The sequence below is a fragment of the Poecilia formosa genome, unplaced genomic scaffold (genome assembly GCF_000485575.1).
Source record: "Poecilia formosa unplaced genomic scaffold, Poecilia_formosa-5.1.2 Scaffold41, whole genome shotgun sequence".
NCBI classification, from domain to species: Eukaryota; Metazoa; Chordata; class Actinopteri; order Cyprinodontiformes; family Poeciliidae; genus Poecilia; species Poecilia formosa.
The window spans coordinates 895,753-922,374 of record NW_006799980.1 but is presented as its reverse complement, the minus strand read 5'-3'; the positions used below and the strand labels follow the sequence as shown (position 1 = coordinate 922,374).

Genomic DNA, 26,622 nt, shown 5'->3' with positions numbered 1-26,622 from the left:
ATGACAAATCACGTCAAACTAGTAGCAACACTATAAAAAGCGACCTGACGTTACACAGAACTAGTGACATCAAAAGTCCATTAATCCTACCAGCAGCACAAATAGCCACGATCCAGATCTTCTTCCAGCAACCTGATGAGCACGGCACCGGCGCTCATCAGTCCAAGATCCAACTGCAAACAACAGGCACTCTTAGTTTTCACTAAGGCACATCCGGTGCCTTAGTGAAACGTAAGTGAAGGTGGGGAAACGGGGCCTGGATGTATTCAAGGGCCCTAAAACGGGTGGGAATTTGCAGCAACTTTATGTAAACTATGTTTTCCACGTAAAACCACCCGGTTACATAAGCATAGAGAATACGGTATTAATACTGGTCAAATACACATCATTTAAAATTTCTCTAAAATAATCAAGTCTATATATAAATATAAATATTAGGATTACTGTGGACCCCCTTCATGGCTCAGTACTCACCTATTTGCAGGTTTTTCTGTGGTATGTGACTCCAAATTTTTTGTAGAAATGTATTGGTAAATATTTTCAATGCATATATCTAAAATATTCACACAGGCTGAAGTGAAGAAACCGAAACATATTTAGGTCTGGGTTTATTGTGACTATAGTGTCATCTCTCCTCACTTCAAAACCAGGATTTCCTTTAAGAACATCTCGGTCCCCTTTTTTTGTCACATTGGAAACTATTTCGCATTATGCTGCCACTATCATGTTTCTCAGAAGCTAAGTCGACCCATATTTTCTAAGTCAATATGTGTGTGTGTGTGTGTGTGTGTGTGTGTGTGCGTGCGTGTGTGTGTGTGTGTGTGTGTGTGTGTGTCTGTCCATCTGTTTCTAACTCGTACACAGCGTGTTGTGAACACCTATGACGTCGAAATTGCTCCATCAATGCTGTAACTCTGCTCTGCAGAGGTTTAAACTACCAGCAGGGGGCACCACGGTGCTTTTACATACTTCTGATGGAGAAAAAGAAAACACCTGTTCAACGATAAATGACTAATGCGTTTCAAATGCAAGAAAATTTGAACTGTGAGAACAGCGAGTTTCTGGAAAACCCTAATATTAGAATATGCAAAACAAAAACCAAAAAAAAAAAAGCGTTTTAAGTGAGATCATAGCCGTCATTTCAGAACTGCTGATTCATAGCCAAAACTCAAGATTAGAAAGTGAGATCACAAGATTTTTTTACAGTAATTAATAGATATTACTCTACAATTAGAAGACGTACTGTGATGGTATTGTGATTTTTGTTTGTTTGCTTTTGACATTTAGAAATAGTCTAGATTTCAGCATTTTCAAGATTATAAGAGAGAAAATGACCCTAGATTACCAAATAAAATCAGTTGAACAAACTTATTTAATGCAAAACTTCTGTTTGAGGGTAAAGTGAGATAAGTGGTTGCACTAAGTGTGTGTGACACTGAAATATAGAGTCATTTTTGCACTGTTCTAAGAAGGATGTTGTTTGGGGAAGTGTAGCAAGTCATAAAGCAGCAAACGTTACTTCTGACTATACAAAGATCACTGAGCACACAAGCTGTATCTTAGCAACAACTCACCGTGTAATCTGCAGATAAATCAACAAAGTGTGTCAAAGTTCATGTTTTGTTTTTGTATGTTAAGCAGAAAGCTTTAACGCACAAAAAGATCAGACTTGACACTGAAAGAATAGTTTTACTACTTTACTTCTGAGGACGAAATATGGGATTTTTATTTTTTTTATGTGTTCATTTTGGCAATAGTGACATGATTTGGCACAAGAGCACAGACAGAAATTATTCAGAAATAAGAATATCTTTCCCCATTTTACCTAACAATATTTTAGATTAAAACTTTTGTTTCACTTTTTTGTATTCACAAATTAAAACAGTGTTGCAAAGAATCAGAGACAGAAGACAGAATATTTTTAGCAAAGGTTTTAAAACCTGTGCTAAAGTGTGTTGTGATTTTCACAATATTTCTCAGTCCAAAAAGCAAACAAAACATTTTTTTAAACATCAAATGTCTTTTCTTTTTTTTTTTCTTTCTTAAAACGTCTACACTTGTTCGGTGTAGGTAATTAATTTCAGGTTTGACCATTTTACATATTTTAGATGTACAACTAGACATGGTCAAAGATGCTAAGGTAGCTGAGGCAATGGAAATTTAATCAGTTACAGTGTTTCAGTAGCAACATTTCCATCACAAATATGCGCAAAACGTTAATATTTCGTTAATGTCGAGAAAACACCATTAAATAAATTAAATTGAAATCACGTGAATAAGTCCGTTCACGCGATAAGTCAGTAAAATACATATGGCAGCTACTTCCTGTGGTCGATCTTCTTCCTCGTAGTTTGCAAGGTCCGGTGGTAGTTTTAGGGTAGTTTTGCGAAATAACCTGCAAAAAAAAAAAAAAAACCTACCTAATGTTAGAGCCAAAACGTTTCATTAAAGGAGAAGTTTTTTTGTTGTTTTTTTTTGGCATGCTTCCATTAAGCACATTTATTTTTACTCTGTGCAGCCATATTTTCCTCATAGTTGACTCTGTACAACTGAGCTGAACAATTAGCAAACTATTTTCAAGAGGGCTGCCTTAGTGTCCCTTTGTGTCATAATGGTGATATATAAGAGGACTCAAATGCAGACAAGCAGGAAGAGGCAAAAGTGGAAATAAACAACTGGAATGAGGAGCGTAATGGAAGCCGATGTGAGAGGAAAAAAAGAACAAAAGGGAATAAATACTAATCTAATTAAACAAATCCAAAACACAATGACAATAACTGAACTAACTCAATAAAAAAAATAAAGACATGATTAAAACAACCAAACATCAAAGGATCAAAACACCTGAAAGCATAAAAACCTTTTTTTATTCAATAATCTGTGAAACTATTTTGAAAGAACAAAAACAAAAAAAAATGGGGATTTTTAGTTTAATACCCAAATGTATGTCTAATAATAACTCTATTACTGTTAAAGTGAGTTGGAATTAGTTTGACCGTAGAAAAATGACTGAGTGTTTTTTTTTATTATTATTATTTTCTTCTTGGTGTCAGTTAGACAGACGTGACAGACGTGACTGCGTAAAAAAAGAAAAAAAGAAGAAGAAAAACTGACAGAGCGCGCGCGAGGCGGAAGACTGAGTCAGTCTTCAGTCAGGCAGCAGACGGAGAGGATCATGAGGCGGACCAGGTTTCCTTCCCATCACCAGCATCACTCCAGACCCAGCTAAGGAACGATGTGTAACAACACCACGGAGGTGGTGCAGGACTACCCTTGCGTGCGCTTCTACGTGTCCACCCTCTCCTTCTCGGTCCTTCTCTTCTTCAACCTCATCATCAACTGGACCATAGTTCGGGAGGAGCGGCTGCGGAGCCATGCGCGCTTCGTGCTGGTCTTCCACCTGCTGGTGTCCGCTCTGGTCCACCTGGGCGTGAGCAGCGTCTTCTACTACCAGATCCACCTGAACGCCCAGCTGAGCCCCAACGCTTGCCGGGCCATGATCACCGTCCTGATCAGCAGCGCCTCCAACATCCTGCTGACGCTCACGGCCATGGCTCTGGACCGTTTCGTGGCCGTGTGCTACCCGATGCGCTACACCTCCGCCTGCACGGCGGCGTACTGGCCGTGGCTGCTGGGCGTGCTCACCTGGATGGTTGCCCTGGCGATCCCCCTCAGCCTGCCTCTCAACCCGGGTCCCTCGGCGGGAGAACATGTTACTTGCGACCGGAATCAGCTGAAAAGGGGCGAGCTCCAGAAGGTGGTGTTCATCGGACTGTGCACGCTGCTCATTCTCTACAGCTACGTGAGGATCCTGGTGGAGGGACGGCGGCTCGGGGTGCTCAACCGGAGGAACCGGGCCGGCTGCAGGACCATCGCCCTGCACGGCACCCAGCTGGCCGTTTACATCCTGCCCAACTTCGTGAACTTCGTGTTGTACCTCATGTTGAAAAAAAACATTATTGAGAGTGAAACCAAGGAGCTGTCCGCCGTGGTTATCTTTGCGTTCTTCAGCGTGGCGCAATGCGTGGCGCCCGTTGTTTACGGCTTGCGCAAAGAGGAACTTCTGGAGCAGCTGAATCGTCGGTTCCCCTGCTGCTCCCGGTACCTGAAGGCTGTGCTCGGCTGGACCGTGAGAGCCAACTGGCCCCATACACAACCCAGAGGAAGGTATGTCGAGCTCGGTCACGTTTCTCGATCTCTTCGGAGTTACGCAGGGGCGTCTCCAGAAAGGTTTTTAGAGGGGTGCCCAAAAGGGGGCCTGGGGTGGGCTACCAAAGCCACAATTAATTTATTCATCAACTTATGCATTTTCCTTGTTGTATTATTATTCATTATTAGTATTATTATTATTATTCTGAAGTATTGCTATGGCTCTTAGCCTGGTTTTCACCCCTCCACCTCATCTGGGCGCCTCTTTCAGAGCATTCTGGAACAACTCCTGCTGATTCTTCATTCCTGCACAAAAAAAAACATGTCCAGGAGTAGTTGGCAGAAGATAAATACCAGAAAAATGTAACATTGTCCTCTCTGCCGAAAGCTACTTTATGGGCTCAAAATATGAATCACTAACAAAGTTATTTGTTACTTTGTATAGACAGATCGTTCTAAATTGCAAATGCAATCTAATATCTAATTTTTAAAAAATGGTATGTCCTGAAAAAAAAAAAAGGCCATGCAATATTTTGTCAAGTAATTTCAGAAATACATTTGTTTTTGCATTGTTCCACGAATTCTCCGTTTTGCAAGTGGTCGTTTAGAATCTGAGGAAATCCGTTCCTCTGACTGGAAAGTGGAGTGTTTACCATCAGCGCTTAAAGTTCGGATTCAGCTGCAAGGGTTTGTAACATCCTGTGTTGCGTTCTTTGATGTTTTGAGTTTTTGAATTTCTCCACTAAGGGATGAAACCCTTAAGGCCGGTCAGGTTGACACCCGCACTTCTTTTTTTTTGTTGTCAGCAGAACAATGTTGGAATACCGTTGGAATGTAGCTTTGATTTGTCTTGCTGAAGTGAACCTTAGTTTTACTGGGAAAGTTTAGAATTCAATTGGTGGGTCCATTTTTCCCCAAGTCCAGATTCTTTATTAACTTTGACCAATTTCACGCAACATTTGAAGCTTGGACTTAGACACATTTGATTGGACTGAGACATTAAAAGGGGAGTTGAAGACAACCTGCAGTTTTAACACCTTTGAATCACCCGGCGACATGGTGACAGCCCCTCAATATGGCTGACTTCCTTAAGCGTTAGTGGGCATCTGGGCTTGAGGGTGTGATCCACCGCTGGCAGCTGGTCTGTGTGGTCAGGATATTAAAGGAAAAACACACAGAGACCGCCACTGTGGTGCATCCTCTTACCATTTACACACATGGGCTGCAATAAAGTCTGAGGAGAAGGAAAACATCAACGGACTTCAGCTGAGGGTAGTTTTTTTTGTTGTTTTTTTTTGTTTTTTCCAATTACCTGACACATTTTCCGTGCAAAGCACCATGCTGACATCCACTCCTCGCTTCCACAATGTTGGCTCAAGTTTTTTTTTTTTTTTTAGCTGATGTATGTGATTTCTTGACACTCGCATTGGTTTGTGGCGTGTCATCACTCAGAGAGAAACTCATCTTTGTGGGTTTAATAAGTTTATATGTTGGTTAAGTGACTGTAAGTATAAATTATAGGTGTATTTATGTTCCACCTTCCAGTCATTGCTCTTCTAAACACTCACTTTCAAATAACTGTAAAAAGGATTGGTGCCATTTGAATACAGTTTGGTAAAAATGAGGGTCATCAATGGGTATGTAAGTTGATTTGGTCAGAGAGTGCCATCAGTGTGCTACAGGCAGTACTGGGAGCACCTGACAGTCGATCAAAACTGTGACTGACTTGCACCAGATAAGAGAGATGATTCATGGACAGTAGTAGTAGTAGTAGTTAGAGGCATGATGCAGCTACCCAGAATGCAGGGCATGCAGATGTCAAAGTGCCTTGATGTGATCCTGCTCTTCAGTACTTCTGGGTCAGAATGTATCTGTTTTGATCTTGTGTATTTTCGCCCATTTTAAAGCCACTGACGGCTGCTGCTGCTTTTAAGTCTCTGTAAGACAGGAAGTACACTCTTGGACCGGTTCAGTGTTATCTGCTCTCACCGAGTGAGGTTTTGCTGGAGATTTCTTCCAAGTTATTCCTTTCCGCTGTCGCCACTTGCACACTCAGGATGAGGGATTTCTGCACACTTATTGACTCGACTTAGTTTCCTTTGATATAAAACTTTTGGTAATTCCTGCAGCAAACAGAACTTGAGTAAATTCTCTTATAAATGTTGATTGAATGGAAATGTGTGCAATTCAATGATTGGATCCTTTTAAACATATGTTTCTGTAAAAATTGGAAGCAGCATAGCTCCATGTTCATATAGACCTAGTCATAAACTCATTTAATTCCTGTGGTGCTTGACAATGTTTCTGAGCTGTAGCTTTCTTTATTTTTAATATCTGAAAGACATATCCCTGCTAACATTGAGTTAAAGGTTAATCTCTCCTTATGTTCGCTCACATAAGACACAAATTTTTAACCATCCTCAGTCCCGCCCCAGAAAAACTTACACTTCACTTGGTACCCAAAGCTCAAATCTTTTATTAATCCTAGCTAAAATTACAAATAGTTTTATTTTTAACTGACATATTAATGTTTCCATGCCATCTGTTTTGTCCAGAAAGATATAAAAATATGGTTAACGAGGTGCAGAGTGGAATATTTGAGGTGTGGGCTATCATACATGTCTTATTTCTATCTAACAATGCATTTAAACATTCATCCGTTGTTTATATTTACTTATCCTTGCAGAATTGTTGGTGGCTGGTGCTTATATTTCCATAACTCCCTGAACATGTCACCAGTCCATCACAGGGTAGTGATTAAATATGTCTGTGAAAAAAAACCCCAGAAAAATTCAAAATATAGTCAACTATCATCTTACATTACAGGTACATTTAGTAGTTGTTTGGCTGTCAATAGGGGCTCGTTTAGTCTGAGGATCCTGTGCTGAGACCTTGTAGACTGTAAAGGCGTGAGAAGTGGCCATTTCTAATCCCGATTCCAAAGAATAACATCTGAAAAGTCTCATGCAATTAACATAAATACAAGAAAAAAACAACTCTTGACGAAGAACTCAGACGTCCCTGAAGGGTTTAGCTGCCTTCACTACAGTTGTAAAATGACTAACATATTTTTGTAAAGTCCAGTGGGAAAATGTCACGCAGGATGCTTCCCTATTTAAAATAAACAACGCTAAGTCACATGAGCTGTCTAAATAAAGGTTCGCATTTCGTGAAACATTTAGGTCACACTGATGAGCAGACGGTGACATGGCTGAGGGAGTCATTGTTGATTTTGTGTGCAGCTGCGCCGAAGATGAGTCGTTCTGAAGAAAAATGAGAATCCAGGAATTTTGAGCGCCTAGGAAAAAAGCTAATGCGTTCTGGTATTACAGCTGCTACATCCAATGCGTTACTTCAGAAAAGGCGCTAAGTGGATTTCAAAAGAATTTAAAGAGCCATGTCAACTCACCGCCTGTTTTGTTACTCTTGTTTATTTTTTTGTTCAGGGAGCGGACGCTGACTGCTCAGACCATCATCTCCTTGGAAGTCCCACAAGAGAACCGGGAGGAAGAGACCGAGCCGCTGCCAGACACCAGTCGCTCACATGATTCACATTCATACAAAGGAATTATGGACAACGCCTGATGGGAAAGGCTAATTAATGCCAAGATTAGAGGGAAAAGCCTTTGTTTCCAACATATATTGTTATCTTGTGCTGGAAAGGAACTTTGTGAGATGCTTCTAATGAATTCCTTCAGAAGAAAATTGGATATGCAGATGCAAAGGAAAACACAAAGCCAGATCTTGGACTATTAATTCTTCTTTCATCTGAAGCTTTTTCCAAGGCCAGGTGGAACAGTTGTCTGATTGCAGAAGTCCTTTCTACGGCTCAGGGGAAACCCAATCATCCGTCTGCATCCGACCTCAATGCTGACTGGCACGGAGGATATATTTGAACGTTTAGCCATCTGGATGTTTTGTGTCATTCATACCCTGGGATACCAAAAAACTGTGTCAAGCCTGAAATTCCTTATTCACGGATTTCCTGAGGCTGAAATCAGCAGAAGGAACTAAAATGGCTCAAGACATTTTGATTTTCACGAGAGGGATTAACACTTTGGCCTGTGTTCGAGAAACGTCAAAGCACACAACTCAGCATGCCTGTAAAAAAAAAAAAGATATTTTGTAAAAACTACTTTAAGTTATTTGTATAGTTTTAAGTTTGAGATATTTTTACGCTACTTATTTGTTTTATCCGGTATTAGGATTTTTTAACCAAAAGTTAAGCACCAATTGCATTTCGATCGAAGGTAAAATAAGAAATTGACCATGGAGCTTAATGCATGCGTTGTTTTGTGCAGCAAGTTTCTTGCTATGTAAGAGTTGATTTTCATCATTCATGCATGCATTTCAAGATAGCGCGCTACTACAGGCAACCATTTCCATTTTTTCTCCAAAGGTTAGAAAAAGGGTTTGAAAAAAAATTGCTTAATACTTTGAAGTAGCTCTTCTTTTAAAGTGATGATAAACAAATGGCAGAAATCACATATTGTCCACTTTCTGCTTGTTCATCACACCGTTATGCAACTTACAACTTATTTATTTAAAAAAGACTTACTCCCCATTTACTAACTATTTTCAGCTGATCCCATAAGCTACATTTCAAAATGTGAATTTTTTCCTGAATATGTTACAGTTTTTATAAAATTCTAAAAAATATCAGAAAAATAAAATATTCAAAACATTACATTTTATTGTAGTTTATTTTTGCTATTGTGTTTCTTCATAAAAACACAGTGTGACCAATAAAAAAGCAGCTTTCAAATGATTTAAGGTTTTTTTTTTTTAAAGGAGCAGTACTACAATTTTACTTCACATTGAATCGTGATTTCAATGGAACTGAATACATTTTTCTTTTAATAAAATTTACAAACCGCATCCAGACTTTAGAACGATCTGATGTAAAGAAAAATATATCACTTGAATAGGACCTGTCTGATCACATGAAGTAGGCTAAAAGATCCCAAAAAGCAACAGGTCAGTCAAGATTAGGAAGCAATTTCTAAAGCTTTGCTTCCACAAAATGACATCCAGGGTAGGGTCGTTATTAACTCGTTATATTGTGTTGTGACTAATATTTTTTCGCATTATGTTAGCTTGTGTTTGAATACATTTGAATTAACTAAAACCTCAATGGTGATGTATTTTACACAGGTGTCAAAAAGGAAAAAGGTCGTATCCGGTCTCTAAAACCGTTAGCCCCGTTTTGCTGATATGCTAAGCTAAGTTAGCTCGCCTAAAAACTAAAAAGGCACATTATATCCCAAAATACAATAAAGGAAACTTAAAGCAGACGTTACATTATATAGGTTTCAGTCATTTTTAAATGTATGTGCTCACTTACTCAAGCTAATTTAAGTATACAACTCAGTAAATACTTTTGATAAACGGCAGTTTGTACTGATAGCTTCACTGGCAGTTTAACATATTACTATTAATAGTCTTGTATTTTAACAGATGATTAGAGATTAGACAGCAAATTCTTGTCAAACCAAGCTAACCGATAAAGGCGCTCAAATTTTAATAAACACAAAATTTGAGGAACTACAGCCTCTAATTTTGCGTTAACTAGAGAGGGGGGTAGGGAGGAGTAGTTGACCTTCAAAGAAAAAAAAAATCCATGCATGATTTCTTTTTGGTTCAGTTTAACACTGCATGCCTAATTTGCTCCCCTAGTGTCAAACTAAAACTTAGAGAGCCATTACAGAAAGTACCAGATTATTTCTGGGCAGCAAAAGAGAAAAGTTGCTTTGTTAAACGATTCTTTCCAAACAATTGCTGACATTTGCTTCAAACTGCACATCCATTCCCTGGGGTTTACCACGGGAGGGGATTGCACTGCCGCCGCCTGAGTTGACAGTTGAGTTTCACGGCGATGGCAGCACGACAGGGGAATTCTGCTCACTGGATGCCGCGTTGCCTTGCGAGAGACGCTTCTACCACAGCCCGCGTCCGATCCGATCCGAGTCTCACACTCACAGTAGCAAGACTTGTTTGTACTTAAGTGCACAACCTGTGTACACACTCTAGGCGCTGCTCTTACGGGCATTCCTGCACAGCGCCTTTTTCCTTAGAAGAGGTGCGTTGCAGAAATGAAACCAAGAGGCAGGCGGGTATTTTAGTACGGAGAGGAAGTGTGTTTTCAACACTCAGACAAAAAAACGCTGCTACAGCCTAACGGGTTTTCAAGAAAAGAGACGAAGTCAAAGCTCAGCAGATGCGTGTTTAATGACATGTTGCAAGTGCACCGAGGTCCACGCGTATTTTGGATGAGGCAGATAAGTTTATGGATAAACACACTCCTAGATTAATCGATTAATCTAAATAGCATGTCACATGAAACCCCTCCAATGTGATCAAGTCTAACAACTGTTACACTCAATATGTAATTACACATATGATAAACCCAGGCTTCCAAAATAAGTATGCACTTTTACCTTAAAATTAAATATGCAGATGACAGTACATGTTCCACGATTACAGTTGAGGATTCCTAACGTTTGCCCTTGAGAACTGGCGGCTGCATTGATGAGTTTTGAGTGGAGTCACGGCAACAGCAGGAAATTCAATCAGAATCTAAGGCAAAAGTTTCAATCTGATATTGTGTTTATAAGAGCTTCACATGCAGAAAGGCCTTTAAGTACATACAAAGCACATTCTTAAATACATTACACACAATATAGGCAAATGTACGGTACATAAAAAAAAAATAGGAAGAAAATCGTTAAAATATGCCCTCCAAAAATAAAACTCAGTTTAGAGCCTAAACTGATTTTTATTTTAGACGTTCCTGTTGACCGAGTCATCATGAGTCACATTGTGTTGTGTTATTGTTAAAGCAAAAAACTGCATATGTTCGTACTTTATCTGTGAATTATTGATCAGTCAGCTACAGTCTATTTACAAGCTCCCTGCACATATTCAACCGTCTGCTGCATCAGACATACACCAGGAAGAAGAATCTCTTGTAGAAGATTCACACTCCCAAGTTCAAAAAGTGAGAAATGAGTCAAGGCTTAACTGTTTGTCTTTGACCAACAAAAAAAACAAAAAAAAACAAAGAAAAAGCGATGTGACTGAAATAGATGTATTATTAAAATGGGTCAATTCTGGCTGGACTTGGCATTCAAGATCGGATTTAGAAATCCAGAAAAGTTGGAGAGAGAGAGAGAGAGAGAGAGAGAGAAAAAAAAAAACTAATTAAATACAGAGATGCAGGTGACAGAGAGTGAGTGGGGCTTTAGAAACCCAGCGGGTGAGGAGGAACCGGGCCGCCGTTCTCCACCACAGCAGCAGAGATGGACCGCATGTTGTTGAAGAGCTGCTTGGACTGACTGGAGCGCAGCAGCTTAATGTCCTGCATGACCCGGTCATGAGCCTGGAGGATGAAGAGGTCACATTCAACAGATTATCATTTTACATTAAAAGGACTGAAGTTAACTTCAAAATGTAGGCTTGTAGTTGAAGCTCAAAGAAATGCCGGCTTGGGTTGGATTCAGCATATCAAGCTGAATTACTGGTCTAGTAATATTTAACCAACTACATTCTTATACAGACCACTGCGACTGCTCAACGGCATCAGCAGATGAAAAAATTCCTTCATGTCAAGGTTAGTAATAAGAAACAAAAACGTGTATTTAAAACTAGAAAATGGAACCAAAATCAGTTAAAGCTGCGTTGTTGTTGTTGTTTTTTAAAATTAGTCTTATTATGGTTTGTTTTTAGATGGCTTAATCAAACACAAATCTAATAACTGGTTTCTTCCAAGTTAAATCAAACATCTGACTGACTGAATCAGGTCAAATTAAGCTGCAGCAGCAGCAGTAGGAAATGTGACGAAATTACACTTTCACCACCAAGCAAACTATGAATGCTGGTTATTGGCACAGAGGTTCATGGGATATTTTTTTTGTTTAATTGCACCATTTATACACAGCAAATTAAAACCAATTTTATCCCCCCTTTTTTTTTTAACCCTGGTCCAATTATTTTCCACCGTTTCTTTTTCTTAAATTTGACTAAATCATTAAAAAAAGAATTTGAGGAAAAAATGAAAAATGTAAACATGCAGTAAAATTAATCAAAAAAAAAAAAAAAAAAAAAAAAAAAGCCAATAAGAATTTATTAGATCCATGTAAATTTAGAGAACCAGAGGTTATAAGACCCTGCTATTGGTCGATTCAGAATTTTTCCCATTTAACTTTTTTTATTTTATTTTATTTTATTTTATTCAAATCCGATCCATGTCCTGTGTCTCCGTGCCAACGACCTTACCTCCATGCACCAGGTGTCACACAGCATCTTCTCGTGCTGAGCTGAAGGTTGGCCCTGACTCAGAGAGCGGGAAGCCCTGCAGAGAGCGGGACAAACGAAACATCTGCATTCAGGCTGCGTGGGAGTTTCTGTGTCGAGTAGGAGGAGCTGAGAGTCGCTCAGTGGGAGTTCAAATATGCAACTGGGACAACCGAAGACAGGAGACAAACAGAAGACGTTTGCAGACCTGGACAGGACGACCACCATGGCGTAGAGGTCGATGGCGCAGTCGGCGACTCTCTTCAGAACAAACTGCTCGTCTGGGGAAAAAACAAAAACATCTAATTTCAATATTAAAAGCAAATAAGGAGGCTATAAAAGGCTTCAACCCACTTCTATGAATGTTTATATCCTCTAATAACATGGAAATAATCCTAATGCTAATCTGGAACCAGCTGCCAGGTAAACAGTCGCGTCGATGACCGACCGTCTCACTCACCGATGATCTTCTTGCCGTGTTTGACCAACAGCTCCTCGATGACGATGCCAAACTGCTCGATGGCTTTCACCGTCTGTACAGAAGGCGAACAGAAACACACAACTCAGAGGAAGACGTGACAGAAGCCCACGGGGCCGGCTGTGGTGGCTAAGAAATATGAACTAGATCAGAAGTTGAGCGTTTAATAAGTGGCCTTTGATCTCCTGTCCCGTCTCTAGAACTACCTCTGCTTTTGGAAAAACCAACAAACTCAGTGGAGGATGTGTGATGCTTAGAGAGTTTAAAATAGCCACAGATCTTCAGTAACGATCTAGTATCCACCATTAGAAAACTGAAAATAGGACATGACTGAACAATGATCAAAACCATGCACAGAAAAAAAAAAACCCACAACAACCCGCTACACTTACCAGGTCTCCACTTTGTGCCAGGTCAGGGTGGATGCTTCCCTGCAGAGTCAGACCTGTGCTCAGACCTGCCTTTCTACAAATGGAATAAAAAGAAGACATTAAAACAAGTTTTCTGGTGCAGATCCCCCAGAATGTGCTAAAGTGATCGTTGTTCTGTCTGTCTGGTGGATAAGTGCAATTAAATGTGTGAAAGAGCCGATTTATCATTTCAGATAAAAACACAAATTATGTTGAACAAAATAAATGAAATAAAATCAGGAAGGCAAATTTTCTGTTAGACATAAATAGAAAAGAAACGAGAAGATCTTCAGCCTGTTTGTTTTCTTAATAAGGGAGTGGCTCTTCAAAAAACCAGCTATGTGTTTTAGATCATTTCTAGATAAAACCGTCTACGTGCTAAGTAATAGCACGAGGAAGGGAAATTGGAGCATAGAAAGCTGCGCTTTGCGCTCAGTTAAAGGCATCCTTATCTCACAGCATCATCAGCAGGTGCTGCCACCAGAAGCTCCAGAAGCAGAAATGGAGACATGTGGTGCAAAAATGTGCTGCAACCTTTTGGCTCTCTTTGTGATCTCTCCTGCTAGCAGCCCGGCGTTGCCTAAGGGGTTCTTCAGGGCCTTCTGTAAGCTCTTCAGCTGGTTCCCGGCGTTCTGCAGGGCCGCAAACACAAACAGCGCACACAGGTCAGAGCGTTTCTAGGAACTTTCAACGCTGTACTAGCAGATTTAGTTGACTATTTTTTTTTTTTTTCAGATTTTTATTTGTAAATAAACCAGGTATAAACTGGTTTATTTACAGATCCATAAGGATCTGTAGCAGTTCAAACAGAGAGCGTATCTGATGCCGGCCCACAGACATGTTGAGAAAAACATATGGGGGGTGTGGGGGGGAAGTTGTTTGACATTTCAAAACAACCAGAAGCTGCTGCACCCGGAAAAGCATTGAGGAAGAACGGTTTCCAAAGAGTAAGCAGAAGAAAAAAAAGAGAGAGAAAAAAAACACACACACACACACAAAAAAAAAACAGACTTCCTCTGCTGTATGTTTCTGAGCCTTACTCACAGATAATTCAAAAACCACAATAAAAGCTGCCGAATTCAATCTGTGAATGTTCTCACGGTACCTGGAACCCGTTGAGGGCCACGAAGAGCCTCAGGATGTCGTTGGTTCCCTCAAAGATTCGGAAAATCCGCAGATCCCTCATCACCCGCTCCACTCCGGAGTCCTGCAGGAACACGTGAACACGTCGGTGCCTTCGGTTTGCTCCGAGTCAATTCAGCTCAGTCAACATTAATAAGCAAAAACAACAAGATAAATTATAACCCTCATAGAAGCTTTTAGAGAAGTCATATCAGCCAGATTTGCATCACAAAGTGGGCTTTTCTGAACTTATCACTAAGTTCTTAAATTTAAGTTTCCTTCAAAGCTTTGTTTTTATAGCGCAACCTGATGATATATAATGTACGGGAAGGCGGGGGGGGAGGGGGGGGCAAGTCACAGTGTATTGAAAAACAGCAACGGCGAAGAGGAACAGAGTCTCTTCCTTTAAAGGCTCTTCTGGAGTTTAAAGCAGCAGAGAAACTAAACAGACACAAAGTGAGAAGTTTGTCTCACTTTGCTGAAGTGAAACCCCCCCCCCCCCCGACTCACACTGCACAACATGTGCAAAAATATGAAAAAAGAAAAAAAGAAAAATAAATAAAACTTTTTGTAAGGCAGTAGCATCTAGTTTCACTTATTCACATGTTGATAATCAAAGATTAGAGATTAGAATCTCAAAGGGATTGTTTGACTCGGTGTTCAAATTATTAAAGGGAATTACATATTTTAAGAATTTATAGCTCTTAATTCGTCTTATTTAATTAACAGCAACCCCCAATCACGTTCTTAGAACATGAGAAGATTGCATTAGGACTTAAAAAAGGTTCTGCGATGTTGATTTCAAAATGAAATGCAGAAATTGCTTTCTTTTGAAAAGAGGATTTAGCAACAGTCCAGTCCGTTTCCTCAGTCTCAGAGGCTCATCTCTGGTTTAGGACAGATTATATGTCCAGAATACGTTTCTGACTCAAGTCAAGTTCAATGTTTCGGGAATCTTTCCCTACTACACGTTTTCCTTCCACTCAATTTTCTGTAAATGTTCAGTCTTCCACGATTTTCTGTATCATATCTGACATCAGTGGTCTGATGTAATGCTCTAATTCGGGTGTCAACTAAGAAAGATGAGTCTACAACATAAAAAGTTTCAGTTTCTCAATTCAACTTTTCTATCATATTTGACTTTAGTGAGCTTCACCTTTTATCAGCTTTCAGCAAAATGGACTTAACTTGAGCTGGTTTTTTTGCTCTAATTAATGTGGAAACCTGCAGAAAAGTAACACAGTCCACCCCTGCAGTCAGTGCACAGCTGTAGGTGTTGTTCCATCTCGAGGCTAACCTTCCACGGTTTCAGAATCAGCTTCAGCCAACCCCCCCGCTTCTGAAAAGTCGGATTTATTTTAAGCACCGCAACATAAATGTTTACAGAGTTTCACTTCGCCCACAGATCTTCAGCTAGCAAGCGGCTGTCACTTTTGAAAAGGTTTTGTAAGATACAAAAGGAAAAAAAAAAAATTATTGCAACACAGCACTGCAACAGCAACTTCAGGTGCTAAAATAAACACGGCTTTAGTGTAAATAAGATGCTAATTAAATACACCTGAGCTACTTTTGAGTGTAACTTTTAACTGAGAAAGCTGGCGTAAGGTCATGTGAACACCGAAGCAGGAAAAACGGTGCTACAATTCCCCCAGTGGTGCCGCCTGGTTTGACTTCCTTCCCCTTATTTACACACAGCAGCACATCAGCAGAGTTTATAGAATCCCAACATTTAGAAGAAGTGGAAGTGAAAACACCAGCGTGTTTGACGGGAAACCGTCCAGCACTTGTTGGCCAACTTATCTCCATTAATTCCCGCTCTCTTTTACAAGCTTGTTATTGTCAGCCGGGGAAGTTAGGTGCCATTTTACTGATCCACCCATCTTCCTAATATTGACTCAGATCGTATTTACTGATCCCGGGGATACCCCTGATGGACCACAGAAGAGAATAATGACTCTGCTGTAAACCAGTTCTCAGGTGAATTTTGATGTGAAAGTGACAGCATGGCGTGCCGTCGGTATTGTAATGAGCCCCATGAGGCGTTTCAGGGACTCCCAGCATCTGGGTCAAGGGTCAGCAGTAGCTGAACAAAATGAGTCCGGAGGAACAAAAGTAACACAAGTGAAATAAAATGGCCTTTTTTAATACTTACCGTGTGAAATTAGCTTAGATTTCTGAATTAAATCATTTTATTTCTGCGTTTAGTTTTAAAACATTTCCTTCAATGGGCCAATCAACATTTATAGAAATTCTTTTTAAAAAGTCAGTAGCTTTAAACCTACTCACAAAGTCAACTTTATAAAAATATATATATTCCCTACTGTATTTGTGTCATTTTTTTATGGAAATGTTATGCATGTTTTACAAGACTGAACTCTATCAATCCCTCAGGGAGTTTCCTCTGGGAAATTCAGTTTCCAACAGTGGAAAAAAAGACAGAAAAAAATAGCCTTAAGAAATATATGAAAAAGAAAACATTTAATAAAAATCTATATTTTATTTTATGAAACCCAGACAAAAACTGTAAAAGCAATTTTTTTATGCTTTTATGTTTTAAAACATTAAAGTTAAAGTAATTAAGAGCTAAAGAAGAAAGGCTCTTTCCCATTTTCACTTCCAATATTATTAATTCTGAAATTTGTTAGAACTGTAATACTTTTATTATTGCTCAATTTCTTATTTGAACTTGATTGTTCAAGTTCAAATGATTGGGGGTTAGTCTGATTGGGGCAGACTAACCCCCAATCATGGTTTAACGTGATAATTTATACTATACAAATATTCAGATACAAACATTAAGCGACATTCACCAGTAGGCGGTGCTATAGTAGAAAATATGCATTATAGCTTATTACTCCAAAGCTAAAAGTCACATTAACAAAATTAATGCAGGCAAAATGTCTTAGAAAGATTCTCCAACAGATGAGTCTCTGTGCAAAAGTTGTTGGTCTGGAATATTTTTCACCAGAGAGCCAAGAAAACTGCATTAGCCAAGACGACGTTTTTATTTGACTCCACCCACGACGCGTCACACGACATTTATATTTGAATCTCGCCCCCTCTGAGCCAAATAAAATTTGGCACAATATACACAAAGGAAGAAACAAAAACAAAAGTTTAAAAAAGCAAAAGAGAAGGTTTCACAAGGTTGTGATGCAAGGGGGCTGTGGGGAGGGGGAGGGGGGGACACCTTCCGGTTCAGGCGAGGAACCCATTATAACTGCTTGCTGAGTAAACAGAAGCACATTTTTACTTGCTTCTGTTTGGGTTGAACGTGACAGGATGTGGACCGCGCACTCACCTTCATAAAACCCATCCCTCCCATGACCTGAATACTCTCGTCTGTCACGGTCCAAGCAGCTTCCTGTTGAAGTGAAAACAAACAAACAAACAAAAATCAGCCACAAAACAAACTTCAATTCCACAATTAGATCAACAACCCTCAAGAACCTCACTTCCTCTCCAATCTTCAGCAGAATGAAGATTGGAGAGAAGATTGCACAATATTCATGTACTACTTGCACATGAATATTGTGCAGGGAGTAATATGCATTCTGGAGTGTTTGCATCGACACTCAAGACCTTAAATATGAAGGTTTGCATGAGCCTTCCTGAGTAGAAGTGGATAAAAATAGCATCAACCACAACGATAATCTGCTAGACTAAAGGATGTCTGCTTTCAGACTGATTTCAGTTCTTACAGAGGCGAAGATCTTGCTGATGGCAGCTTCTATCTGGAAGTCTTTGGCGCCGCTGTCCATGTTCCCACTGATCATGTAGGCCATTGACTGCAAGCAGATAAAAAAAAATAAAAACAAAACTATGAACTGCTTGGTTCAAATGCAGAACCAGCCAACAGGGCATCAGATTGTTTTACAACTTGCAAGAAAAATGAGTTTAAATAGAAGAAGTTGTGAAACTTCCACGAGGAATCATTATCTAGGACAGCTTTTTACTGAGGTGGCCTCAGTGTATCAAAGTGGAAGTGACTCGGCTGAGGTAGAGCGTAGGAAACATTCGTTTTCGGATGGTCTGACCTCGGTCACGTACTGCAGCATGGCCATGCGGGCCATCTTTTCCTGGATGGCTCCGTAGGTGTGGATCTTGTTCCCAAACTGGGTTCTGTTGGCTGCGTGATCGATCTGATGAGGAGAAAGACGAGGAGGAGAAACGTGAAGCGCGATTCGTCGCTGCAGACCTCCCAAATAAGGTAATGCAAAGTTTAAGACGCCGTAGCACCTTAAACTGGTAGGTTTCTACTTCTAGTTCTTGCTGCAGAAAAAGAGGAAGTTTAAATGCTTCTGGTTAGTGGGAAAAAAAACACCAAAGCCCTCGAAGTTAAAGGGCGTGCGACTAAACTTCCTTCAACCCTCGTCAATCGGAACCTTAGAGCTTCAAATACATTTTAAGGTAAATTAAAAGAGCCTACAGGAAGTTCTGTTTAAAAAAATAATAATAATAATCAACAGCAGGAATGTTGTGAGTTGTGCATAAAACTAAAAACCACATGTTGAGAGCATCATGAGCGATACTGCAGCCAGAACACACAGCTATACAAGTTGGTTTCCAGCAGCGGCAACTGGACTCCAACAGTTGCAGGGTGTTTACCCAACTAGAAGGACTCACTGTTAAAACCTATTTACCTTCCATATAACCATTTCAACATACATCACCTTACTGATGCACACATCCTAGACATAAAACTAATGGAATGTAAAGCAGAAGACATTCTTGTCTAATTGGAACAGACTTTCTGTATATTTTCAACAAATGACAGATTTGTACAACGTTCACAATTTGAACAAGAAACGCCAAAAGTCCGACACATCTAACCAAACAGCCCAGCTACAGGTCAGCCGGCTAATACTGGGTGAGATGACAGACGAATGAGCGGACGGATACATGGATGGATGAGGAAACAGATGTGAGTAGATGGATGATGATGATGATCCATTCACATCCTCTTTTTCCGAACTTCTCCAGACCTCATAGCCACCCTGATTTATGTTTTCCACAAAAAAAAAAAAAAAAAACCACAATGAAACCAGCAGGCGTGTTTCCTACCACAGTGGCTGCAGCGCTACTGAACATCACCGGAAACCTACGTTAGCAATTTAGTTAAAAACTTTTTAATATTGCTCCTTCTTCAGGCTTCATGAACCAGTGAACACATGCATATTCATCACGATGACACCTGAAACTCACAAGACGAGACATGATGTTTGGTTCACGAGAACAAGACGTGGCAACATTTTAATATTTCTCGAGACAAACTCAACAACATTTACCATTTCCCAGTTAGTACTGATAGCCTGCTTTGTGATTGTGATGAAGCTTAATGTGCTGCTGGACATTCACCCAGTGGTCGTTATAGAAACGCCTTTTGCCTCCTTCAGCATCTGATCAACTTGCAGTGCTCACATATTGTTTGTCTTGTTACACTACACCCATAGTGGAAAAAAATGCTGCTTTTTTTCTTACAAATTACTGGATTATCACTATTATTATAAACTATAGGTTCAGAAAAGCTAATTCAACTTGAAAACCTTATCTATATCTGATATTAATGCTTTGCTTCTACACATTTAGTTTTACACAATGAGCAAAATGACCCTCCATATCATCTTCGACAAAACAAAGTGCAGCCCGTTCCGTTTCCTGACATTGAAAGAGTAACATTACATGAGAGAGCAGTCGGTCGAGATTTTCTCTTGATGATGCAAATCTGTTGTGGGTTGACTCAGGCGTCTTCAGAACAATCGCTATTGACTCACACAACAATGTAGTAGGATCGCTTCATGTTAAAGATTTTCTACACATGAACAATACATGTTTCCCTAAATGCAAAGCAAATCTGACTAAAGCGCAGAGGCTCCGAGTGTTCAAAGGAAACGTGCTCTCACACTGCCAGCCAATTTGAATCTCAAGCGCCCGACTGCCACTTCAGCAGAAAGCAGGCTGCGGTGAAGCACGAGCTGGGGAATTTCCCAGCCACCCACAAAGAGAGAAAAGCAAGACTGAAACAAACGAGGGGTGTAAGGAGACAATACGGACACGACTCAAAGCGAAGGATGGGAAACCTGACGGCCTGTATGAGAAGTGAGCTATGTGTGAAAGCTGCTGCTGCTGCTGCTGCTGCTGCACACCCCTTCCGGTCCACAGCATGTTCAAAGGGGACGCCGACAGACTCACAGCTTTGGCCATGACGCCCTTCATGGTGCCCGAGAGGGCGGCCGCCATCCCGAAGCGACCATTGTTCAAGATGTTCATGGCCACTTTGAAGCCGCCGCCCACTTCGCCCAGAACGCAGTCGGCCGGCACGCGAACGTCTTCGAAGTAGACCTCGGCCGTGTTGGACGCCTTGATGCCCATTTTCTTCTCTGGGGGGCCGCTGCGGCAGGAGGAATAAAGACAGGAGCAACTTTAGACAGACTTCCTATTACATCTACTAATTAGCCAGATTCTGTGTGATTTTTTTTATGACATTAAAGAACAACAAGACATTTACTCAGTTTGAGTATTTTCCCTTTTTTTTTTAACTCTATAAATCATAAAACAGAACACCAGCTGTGTTCTTGTTCAGCATTGAAGTAAAGGATCATTTTACCATTTTATTGGCATCTGAACAAACTTATATCGATTACTATCTACATTATTTATGAAAGTCTGGTCTCAATTGTCTCGGATTAAAAATAGTTCCGTTTATTTAGCTAGCGTCAATTCACAACAAATGTCACTTCAAAGCCAAGTGATTGCATCATGTTGACTTTGCCATCATCCCTCCTGCTGGAAGAGCAACAGCAGAAATCGATGATCCTCCACCATCTGCTGGTAACCAATGACTTTGTGATTATTTCCCAAAGTGAAATACTTCAATACTTCTCCAGATTTTTTAAAATGACGACATTAAAGTCCAGACTATTCAAGATTAAGTCCTGCTCTTAAAGTTAAGGGGGAAAAGAAAAGTGCTCACTGTGTGACGCCTCCAAAGCTCCTCTCCACAATAAAAGCAGTGATCTTGTCCTTCATCTCTCCAGTTTTAGGATCCTTCATGGGGGTCTTGGCAAAAACAGTGAAGATCTCAGCCAGACCTCCATTGCTGAAGAGAAAATATAAAACGTATATGAAGACAGCAGCGCTTCAAGCCCTTCCCGCGTCTGATGTGGTGCTGCCCTCTTGTGGTGACAGCATGTCCTACAGTGAGTCCACACCTGATCCAGATCTTGCTGCCATTCAGAGTGTAGAACTTTCCGCAGGAGGAGACGAGAGCGGTGGTCTTGATGGAGGCGGCGTCGGAGCCGCTGGCGGGTTCAGTCAGGCAGAACGCGGCAATGTGCTCACCTGCGTGGAGACGCGGTGAGAAAAAAATGAATTAAGATAAAGAGGAGATTTAGGTCGTCTTTTCAAGATATTTGTTGTCTGCAGAACTGCTGTGTTCTTTTGGCTCTGGTTTCGATCTAGAAGTCCGTCCAGATTCTGATCCTGATCACCTGAGGCGAGTTTGGGCAGGTACTTCTCCTTCTGGGCTTTGTTTCCAAACAGCAGAATTCCCTTAAAGCCGATCGACTGGTGAGCTCCCAGTGTGATGCCGACTCCCAGATCGTGACCGCCGACGATCTCAACCAGGCGAGCGTACTGGAAGGAAACGCAACCGTCACGTTAGACTTCCAGCCTACACGGAACGGTGCAGACGTTTTAAACTGTCCTCATTTTCCCTCTCTTATCTGCATCTGAGCAGAGTTTGGAGCAACTAAATTCCCTGGGTTTTCTTCTTCTTTTCTTAAACTTTTCTCCAGGATTGCCACCAATTATTAGATATCATAATTAGACTTTGAAATAGGGCTGCAACTAACGATTATTTTAGTAATCGATTATTCTATTCATTGTTCTGATGAATCGGATTTTAAAACACTGACATATTGTACAGATTTTTCACTTAACCACAAGTTCTTTAATTCAATATTAGAAATATAGTAAAATAAGCAAATAAACAATTTATTTCCTTTTCTAGATTAGAAAATAAACACTGCCTATTATGGAATAATATGGCATTCCTTTATTGAATTTGAATAAGAAGCTAAAACTATGCAACTTGAAAAGTTTTGGGTAAAACATTTACAGACGAAGGTGTTTTTATCCTTACCATACCAACTTTATTTATAAAGCACTTTAAAACAACCACAGCTGATACAAAGTGCTGTACATTAAAACACAACATGACAACAAAACATGAATAAATAAGTAAAATAAAAAAATAAAAACTTACAATTTAAAAACAAACATACAATTTAAAACTAGATCCTGCTGGAGTTGAAAGCCAAGTAAAATAGACGGGTTTTAAGACGAGCTTTAAAAGTGGACAGTGAAGGGGCCTCTCTAACGTCCCCCTTCACTTAAACGCAATTTTAATGCCACTTATTTTTGTACAGTTTTGGCTTAGTTATTACTCTGAATCAATGCGGGGGCAGGGGGTTTCCCCCTCCAAATGGCCTTTTCTTCTCCAGTTAATCGAATAAATTATTAATTGATAATTTCAATAATTATTAATTAATAAATCATGATTAATTGGTTTGAATCCTTTCCTATAAACTGAAGAGGCTAGTAAACGTTCATTAAAATGTTTAACCAGACATGATCCACGTCATAAACTAGGACTTTCAATCGTTTATGACGTGGATCATGAGACTGAATCATTATTTATATGTTCATTAAGATAGATCATCACAGCCCAGGGGTCTGGAAACCTGCGGCTTATAAGACCCTCCATATTGGCTCTTGATGTGAAGTGATCATTGTTTTAAAATATAAAGCTGGTAAAATAAGAGTTTGTGTAGTACTTTTGTGTGTTTTCATGCGATATTTGCACACAATCCCAACAGTGAAATGACACACATTGAGCAACAAATTTTTTTTTTTTTATTCTGTCTGTTGGATTATTTGATTGCAAACTGATATTTCTTACTAATTTTCCATGAGCATGGAAAACTGGAAAGTTTTATGCTTTAAATTGAGACTTTTGCTCAGGTCTTTTACGTCTGTTAGCAGACACTTAACAGACGTAAAAGTAAATCGAATCAAGCGGCTGTACCTGGGTGTTTGAGAGGCCGAGGCCCCCGAGGTCAGCCGGGACCTGCAGGCCGAAGGCCCCCATCTCCTTCAGACCCTCCATGGTGTGATCCTCCACCTTCTCCAGAGCGTCGTTCTTAGCAGGATCGTTCACCTCCTGGAAGACAGGAAGCATGATGAATGAGCCGGATGAGTGCTAAACAGGTTGTGAGGCTGAAGGTAAAAGAAAACAATCTTTAAGGTTTTAAATTACCTCAAAAAACTTGCTGACTGGCCCCACGAGCTCCTGGAGGAACTGCTCTTGCTCCTCGTTCAGGGCTAAGACACAAACATAACTACACCTAATTATTTTCCTAATTAAAAACCAACAAATCCAATCAGATATGAGGACTGTTTGGGGCTTACCTTTAGGGAAAGGGAACACTTGAGCTGTTGCAATTTGTCCTTTAAACATGTTGACGGCAAACGATTTGGATTCCTGAGAAAAAAAATTAGACAAGAAAAAAAAATAAATAAATAAATTTGATTCAAATTCTGTTTTCTGTTTCTTACTGTGGCAATAAAAAGCAGAGAAAAAGGAAGCCTACAGTAGCGACGGCCTTCTTCTCCACTTTAGAAGCAGCATCGCTGCCGACCGCTGCAGGTTTCTCCAACACGGCCTGAGGAAGAGCAGCAGAGAATTTTAAACAAATAAAAGCCTTAAAAAGTCAGTGACACTACAGTTAGAAAATGTTTGACATGTCCTCAAGCAGCCAAGTGGACACACAGGTCAGCAGGAGGAGAGGTGTGTTCTGTTGGTGGACGAGAGCCAAAGGAAACCGGACTGAAAGCGTTTAAAGGCCACCGGTTGGGACTCATTGTTGTGATCTTTGGGCTGCATCGCTTTAGATATACAATACCTGACGTTTACAACAACCAATAAAATTAAACAGTTATCGTCTCTGGAAGTACTTTACCCTGTTGTGACAGGGTTAAGATTAGAACACTGTTTGTTCTAACTTTACCTTGAAAAGTTTTATGTTGAAAAAAAGTTTTGATTTGGAAAACTGTTTTTTCTGCCTCAATTTGATTAATATGCAAGTTTGTCATTTGTATTTTTTTTCCCCTCATTAGACCTTTAAAATAGCAAAATTTGCACATAACTTTATACTGTCTTTGATAACATTTTAAAATATTAAATCAGATGTTATGATAAGTTACTCAAGAAGTACCGAGTACTTTGTACTTGTATTATTCCTTATAATACAAGTAAAAACTGCTCACCTCTGCTTGGATTTTATATGCAGGTGTTATTGGAACAACTTAACTGAACGATTTGGAGGGGTGAGTGAACACTTTTGACAACAAGTCAAATGGCAAAGATCCAAACTACTATCGGTTTTTAAAGTTTAGACCATCAACTAGTTTACCATCATCACCACAATATGAACACTTATTTTTTTATAACCGGTTTCCACAGTTCCCATTCCTAAAATGTGGATATTGTGTTAAATTAATTGAAAGTAACAAAATTAAAATGAGAACATTAACGCCTAGGAACTCTGATTAAAAAATATGACATGTATGCATACTTAAATCCATAAAAATTGTGGGACAATGCACCACAAACACAGCTAGTGAACGGATCAAGCCCACCAACATGAGTGTGCAGATGGAAAATATTAGGACCAGGACAGATACGCAGAGGTCTAGATGACATTATGTCACATAAGAGTGTTATGTTGTGAACTTTTGCCTAGACAACTGCGGTGTGTCACCTTTAATAACTCAGTCATGTGACCAGTGAACTTTCCCCCACTTCCACACAGAGGGCGTTATATCATGCATACTTTATAGCTCATTCAGTATCCACAAAACAAACAGACTTTGTGAAGCAATTACACCCGATAAAATTAATTTATTAATTCAACATATGACATTAAACATACCTGAGCAGCTTGACTTGCGTAGAGTCGACCGTTTGGTACAGCGAGTACAATCGCAGCTTGGCGCTGACCTCTGAATGCAGGGAGTAAAGTTAAAATAAAATCATGTTTTAGAGTTTGTAGTCATTTCAGACAGAGATCAGGAGATTTTTTTTTAACAAAGGTCTGCGGCTTTTCCTCACCCCGACAGCACGGCAGGATTCCTGAGAATAGATCCGCATACCGCGGAAGACTGGCTCACCTTACGAAGCAGCATGATTTATTTTTGTTCTGAAATAAACAACAGCATTTACCCGTGTGAGGCAACAGACTATCACAAAGACAGTGCAGTTTAAGCTTAGATAAAGGTGTAAACAAGGTGTCGACACACCGCTAACGGAAATTGTTTTGTAACTATTACAGTTTTGACTTGTCTTCGCTCAACATCCGATAAATGCACGTAAACCGTCTAGTTTCCTCTGCGAACCATGCCAGAAACACCTTAAATGACAGACCTGAGTTAACAAACGGTGAATGTTTCTCTTCTCACCGAGTAAAAGAGCCGAAAAGCCGCCGAACCTGATTTTCTTCCGTTGCTACAGCTGTTGTTATTCTGTCTTCTTCTAAGGCTTGAAGCACCAACTGTCCACCTTTGTTAGATGGCGTTAGCGCCCCCTGCTGGGCAGTCCGATGAGGGTCCTTTATGAACGGTAGGTATTTTTGTTGCAAAACAATGTGTTCTTCGTGAGGATGAACTTCTTTCTATTCAGTCTTTCACAAATACAAAACAACAGTTACACCTCTTCATATTCATAAGGAAACAAGTTGCATTATTTGAGTCATTCAACAAAAAAAAATATTGTATTTAAAGTTTAGCTTCTATTAGTTTGGTAAATTACAAGCATTACAAAATTTCGTAATTTAGTATTAACATCTGTCTCCTGTATTAACATCTGCCCACTGATCTTTTTTCGAAACACAGTCAGTGAATGCAACTGTATAAATATGCTGAAGCGAGTCACAAATGCTGCTGTTCGAGTCACTTTTTTTTGTAAGTGCATTTCTTTTTTGCCCCAAATTGTCCTTGTTGGGAGTGATTTCCTTGACCAAATAAAATAAATAGCATGTACATCCAAATAAGATTTATAAACGTGAAAGTTTTAATTTACCTCAATGTGTTGTCTCACTTCTATGGAGCTAG

General features: G+C 39.9%; 2 protein-coding genes and 1 long non-coding RNA gene across 3 annotated transcripts in view; 2 read left to right on the top strand and 1 right to left on the bottom strand.

Annotated features, from left to right (window-relative positions):
* Nucleotides 1–2,329, top strand: part of LOC107836150 (uncharacterized) — a 9,220-nt gene extending 6,891 nt beyond the window's left edge. The window contains exon 3 of the long non-coding RNA XR_001662008.1: nucleotides 2,319–2,329. This is a non-coding gene — a long non-coding RNA (uncharacterized LOC107836150). The remainder of the gene's footprint in view (nucleotides 1–2,318) is intronic.
* Nucleotides 2,330–2,958: 629 nt separating this feature from the next.
* LOC103137530 (olfactory receptor 2S2) lies at nucleotides 2,959–8,485 on the top strand. Its single transcript, XM_007551305.2, has 2 exons — nucleotides 2,959–4,167; nucleotides 7,596–8,485. Exons 1-2 carry the CDS (start codon nucleotides 3,236–3,238, stop codon nucleotides 7,732–7,734), a joined length of 1,071 nt encoding a protein of 356 aa, XP_007551367.1. The 5' UTR covers nucleotides 2,959–3,235; the 3' UTR covers nucleotides 7,735–8,485.
* A 1,867-nt stretch (nucleotides 8,486–10,352) lies between these two features.
* acadvl (acyl-CoA dehydrogenase very long chain) lies at nucleotides 10,353–26,082 on the bottom strand. The gene is made up of 21 exons (XM_007551302.2): nucleotides 25,972–26,082; nucleotides 25,625–25,712; nucleotides 25,446–25,515; nucleotides 24,105–24,176; nucleotides 23,923–23,995; nucleotides 23,771–23,835; nucleotides 23,540–23,674; nucleotides 21,942–22,086; nucleotides 21,663–21,792; nucleotides 21,425–21,550; nucleotides 20,644–20,842; nucleotides 18,489–18,593; nucleotides 18,153–18,239; nucleotides 17,753–17,815; nucleotides 14,435–14,536; nucleotides 13,864–13,961; nucleotides 13,312–13,384; nucleotides 12,902–12,974; nucleotides 12,650–12,722; nucleotides 12,424–12,499; nucleotides 10,353–11,527 (listed from the first exon to the last, which is right to left on the bottom strand). The coding sequence occupies exons 2-21, from the start codon at nucleotides 25,696–25,698 to the stop codon at nucleotides 11,390–11,392; spliced, it is 1,977 nt and encodes a 658-aa protein (XP_007551364.1). The 5' UTR covers nucleotides 25,699–25,712; nucleotides 25,972–26,082; the 3' UTR covers nucleotides 10,353–11,389.
* Between the last annotated feature and the right edge of the window lie 540 nt (nucleotides 26,083–26,622).

Coding starts and splice junctions, on each gene's coding strand:
- LOC103137530 (XM_007551305.2), top strand. CDS start 3,236: ATGTGTAACAACACCACGGAGGTGGTGCAGGACTACCCTTGCGTGCGC. Junction 4,168..7,595: donor CATACACAACCCAGAGGAAG/GTATGTCGAGCT, acceptor TTTTTTGTTCAG/GGAGCGGACGCTGACTGCTC.
- acadvl (XM_007551302.2), bottom strand. CDS start 25,698: ATGCTGCTTCGTAAGGTGAGCCAGTCTTCCGCGGTATGCGGATCTATT. Junction 25,516..25,624: donor AATCCTGCCGTGCTGTCGGG/GTGAGGAAAAGC, acceptor CCCTGCATTCAG/AGGTCAGCGCCAAGCTGCGA. Junction 12,975..13,311: donor TGGCACAAAGTGGAGACCTG/GTAAGTGTAGCG, acceptor CCTTCTGTACAG/ACGGTGAAAGCCATCGAGCA.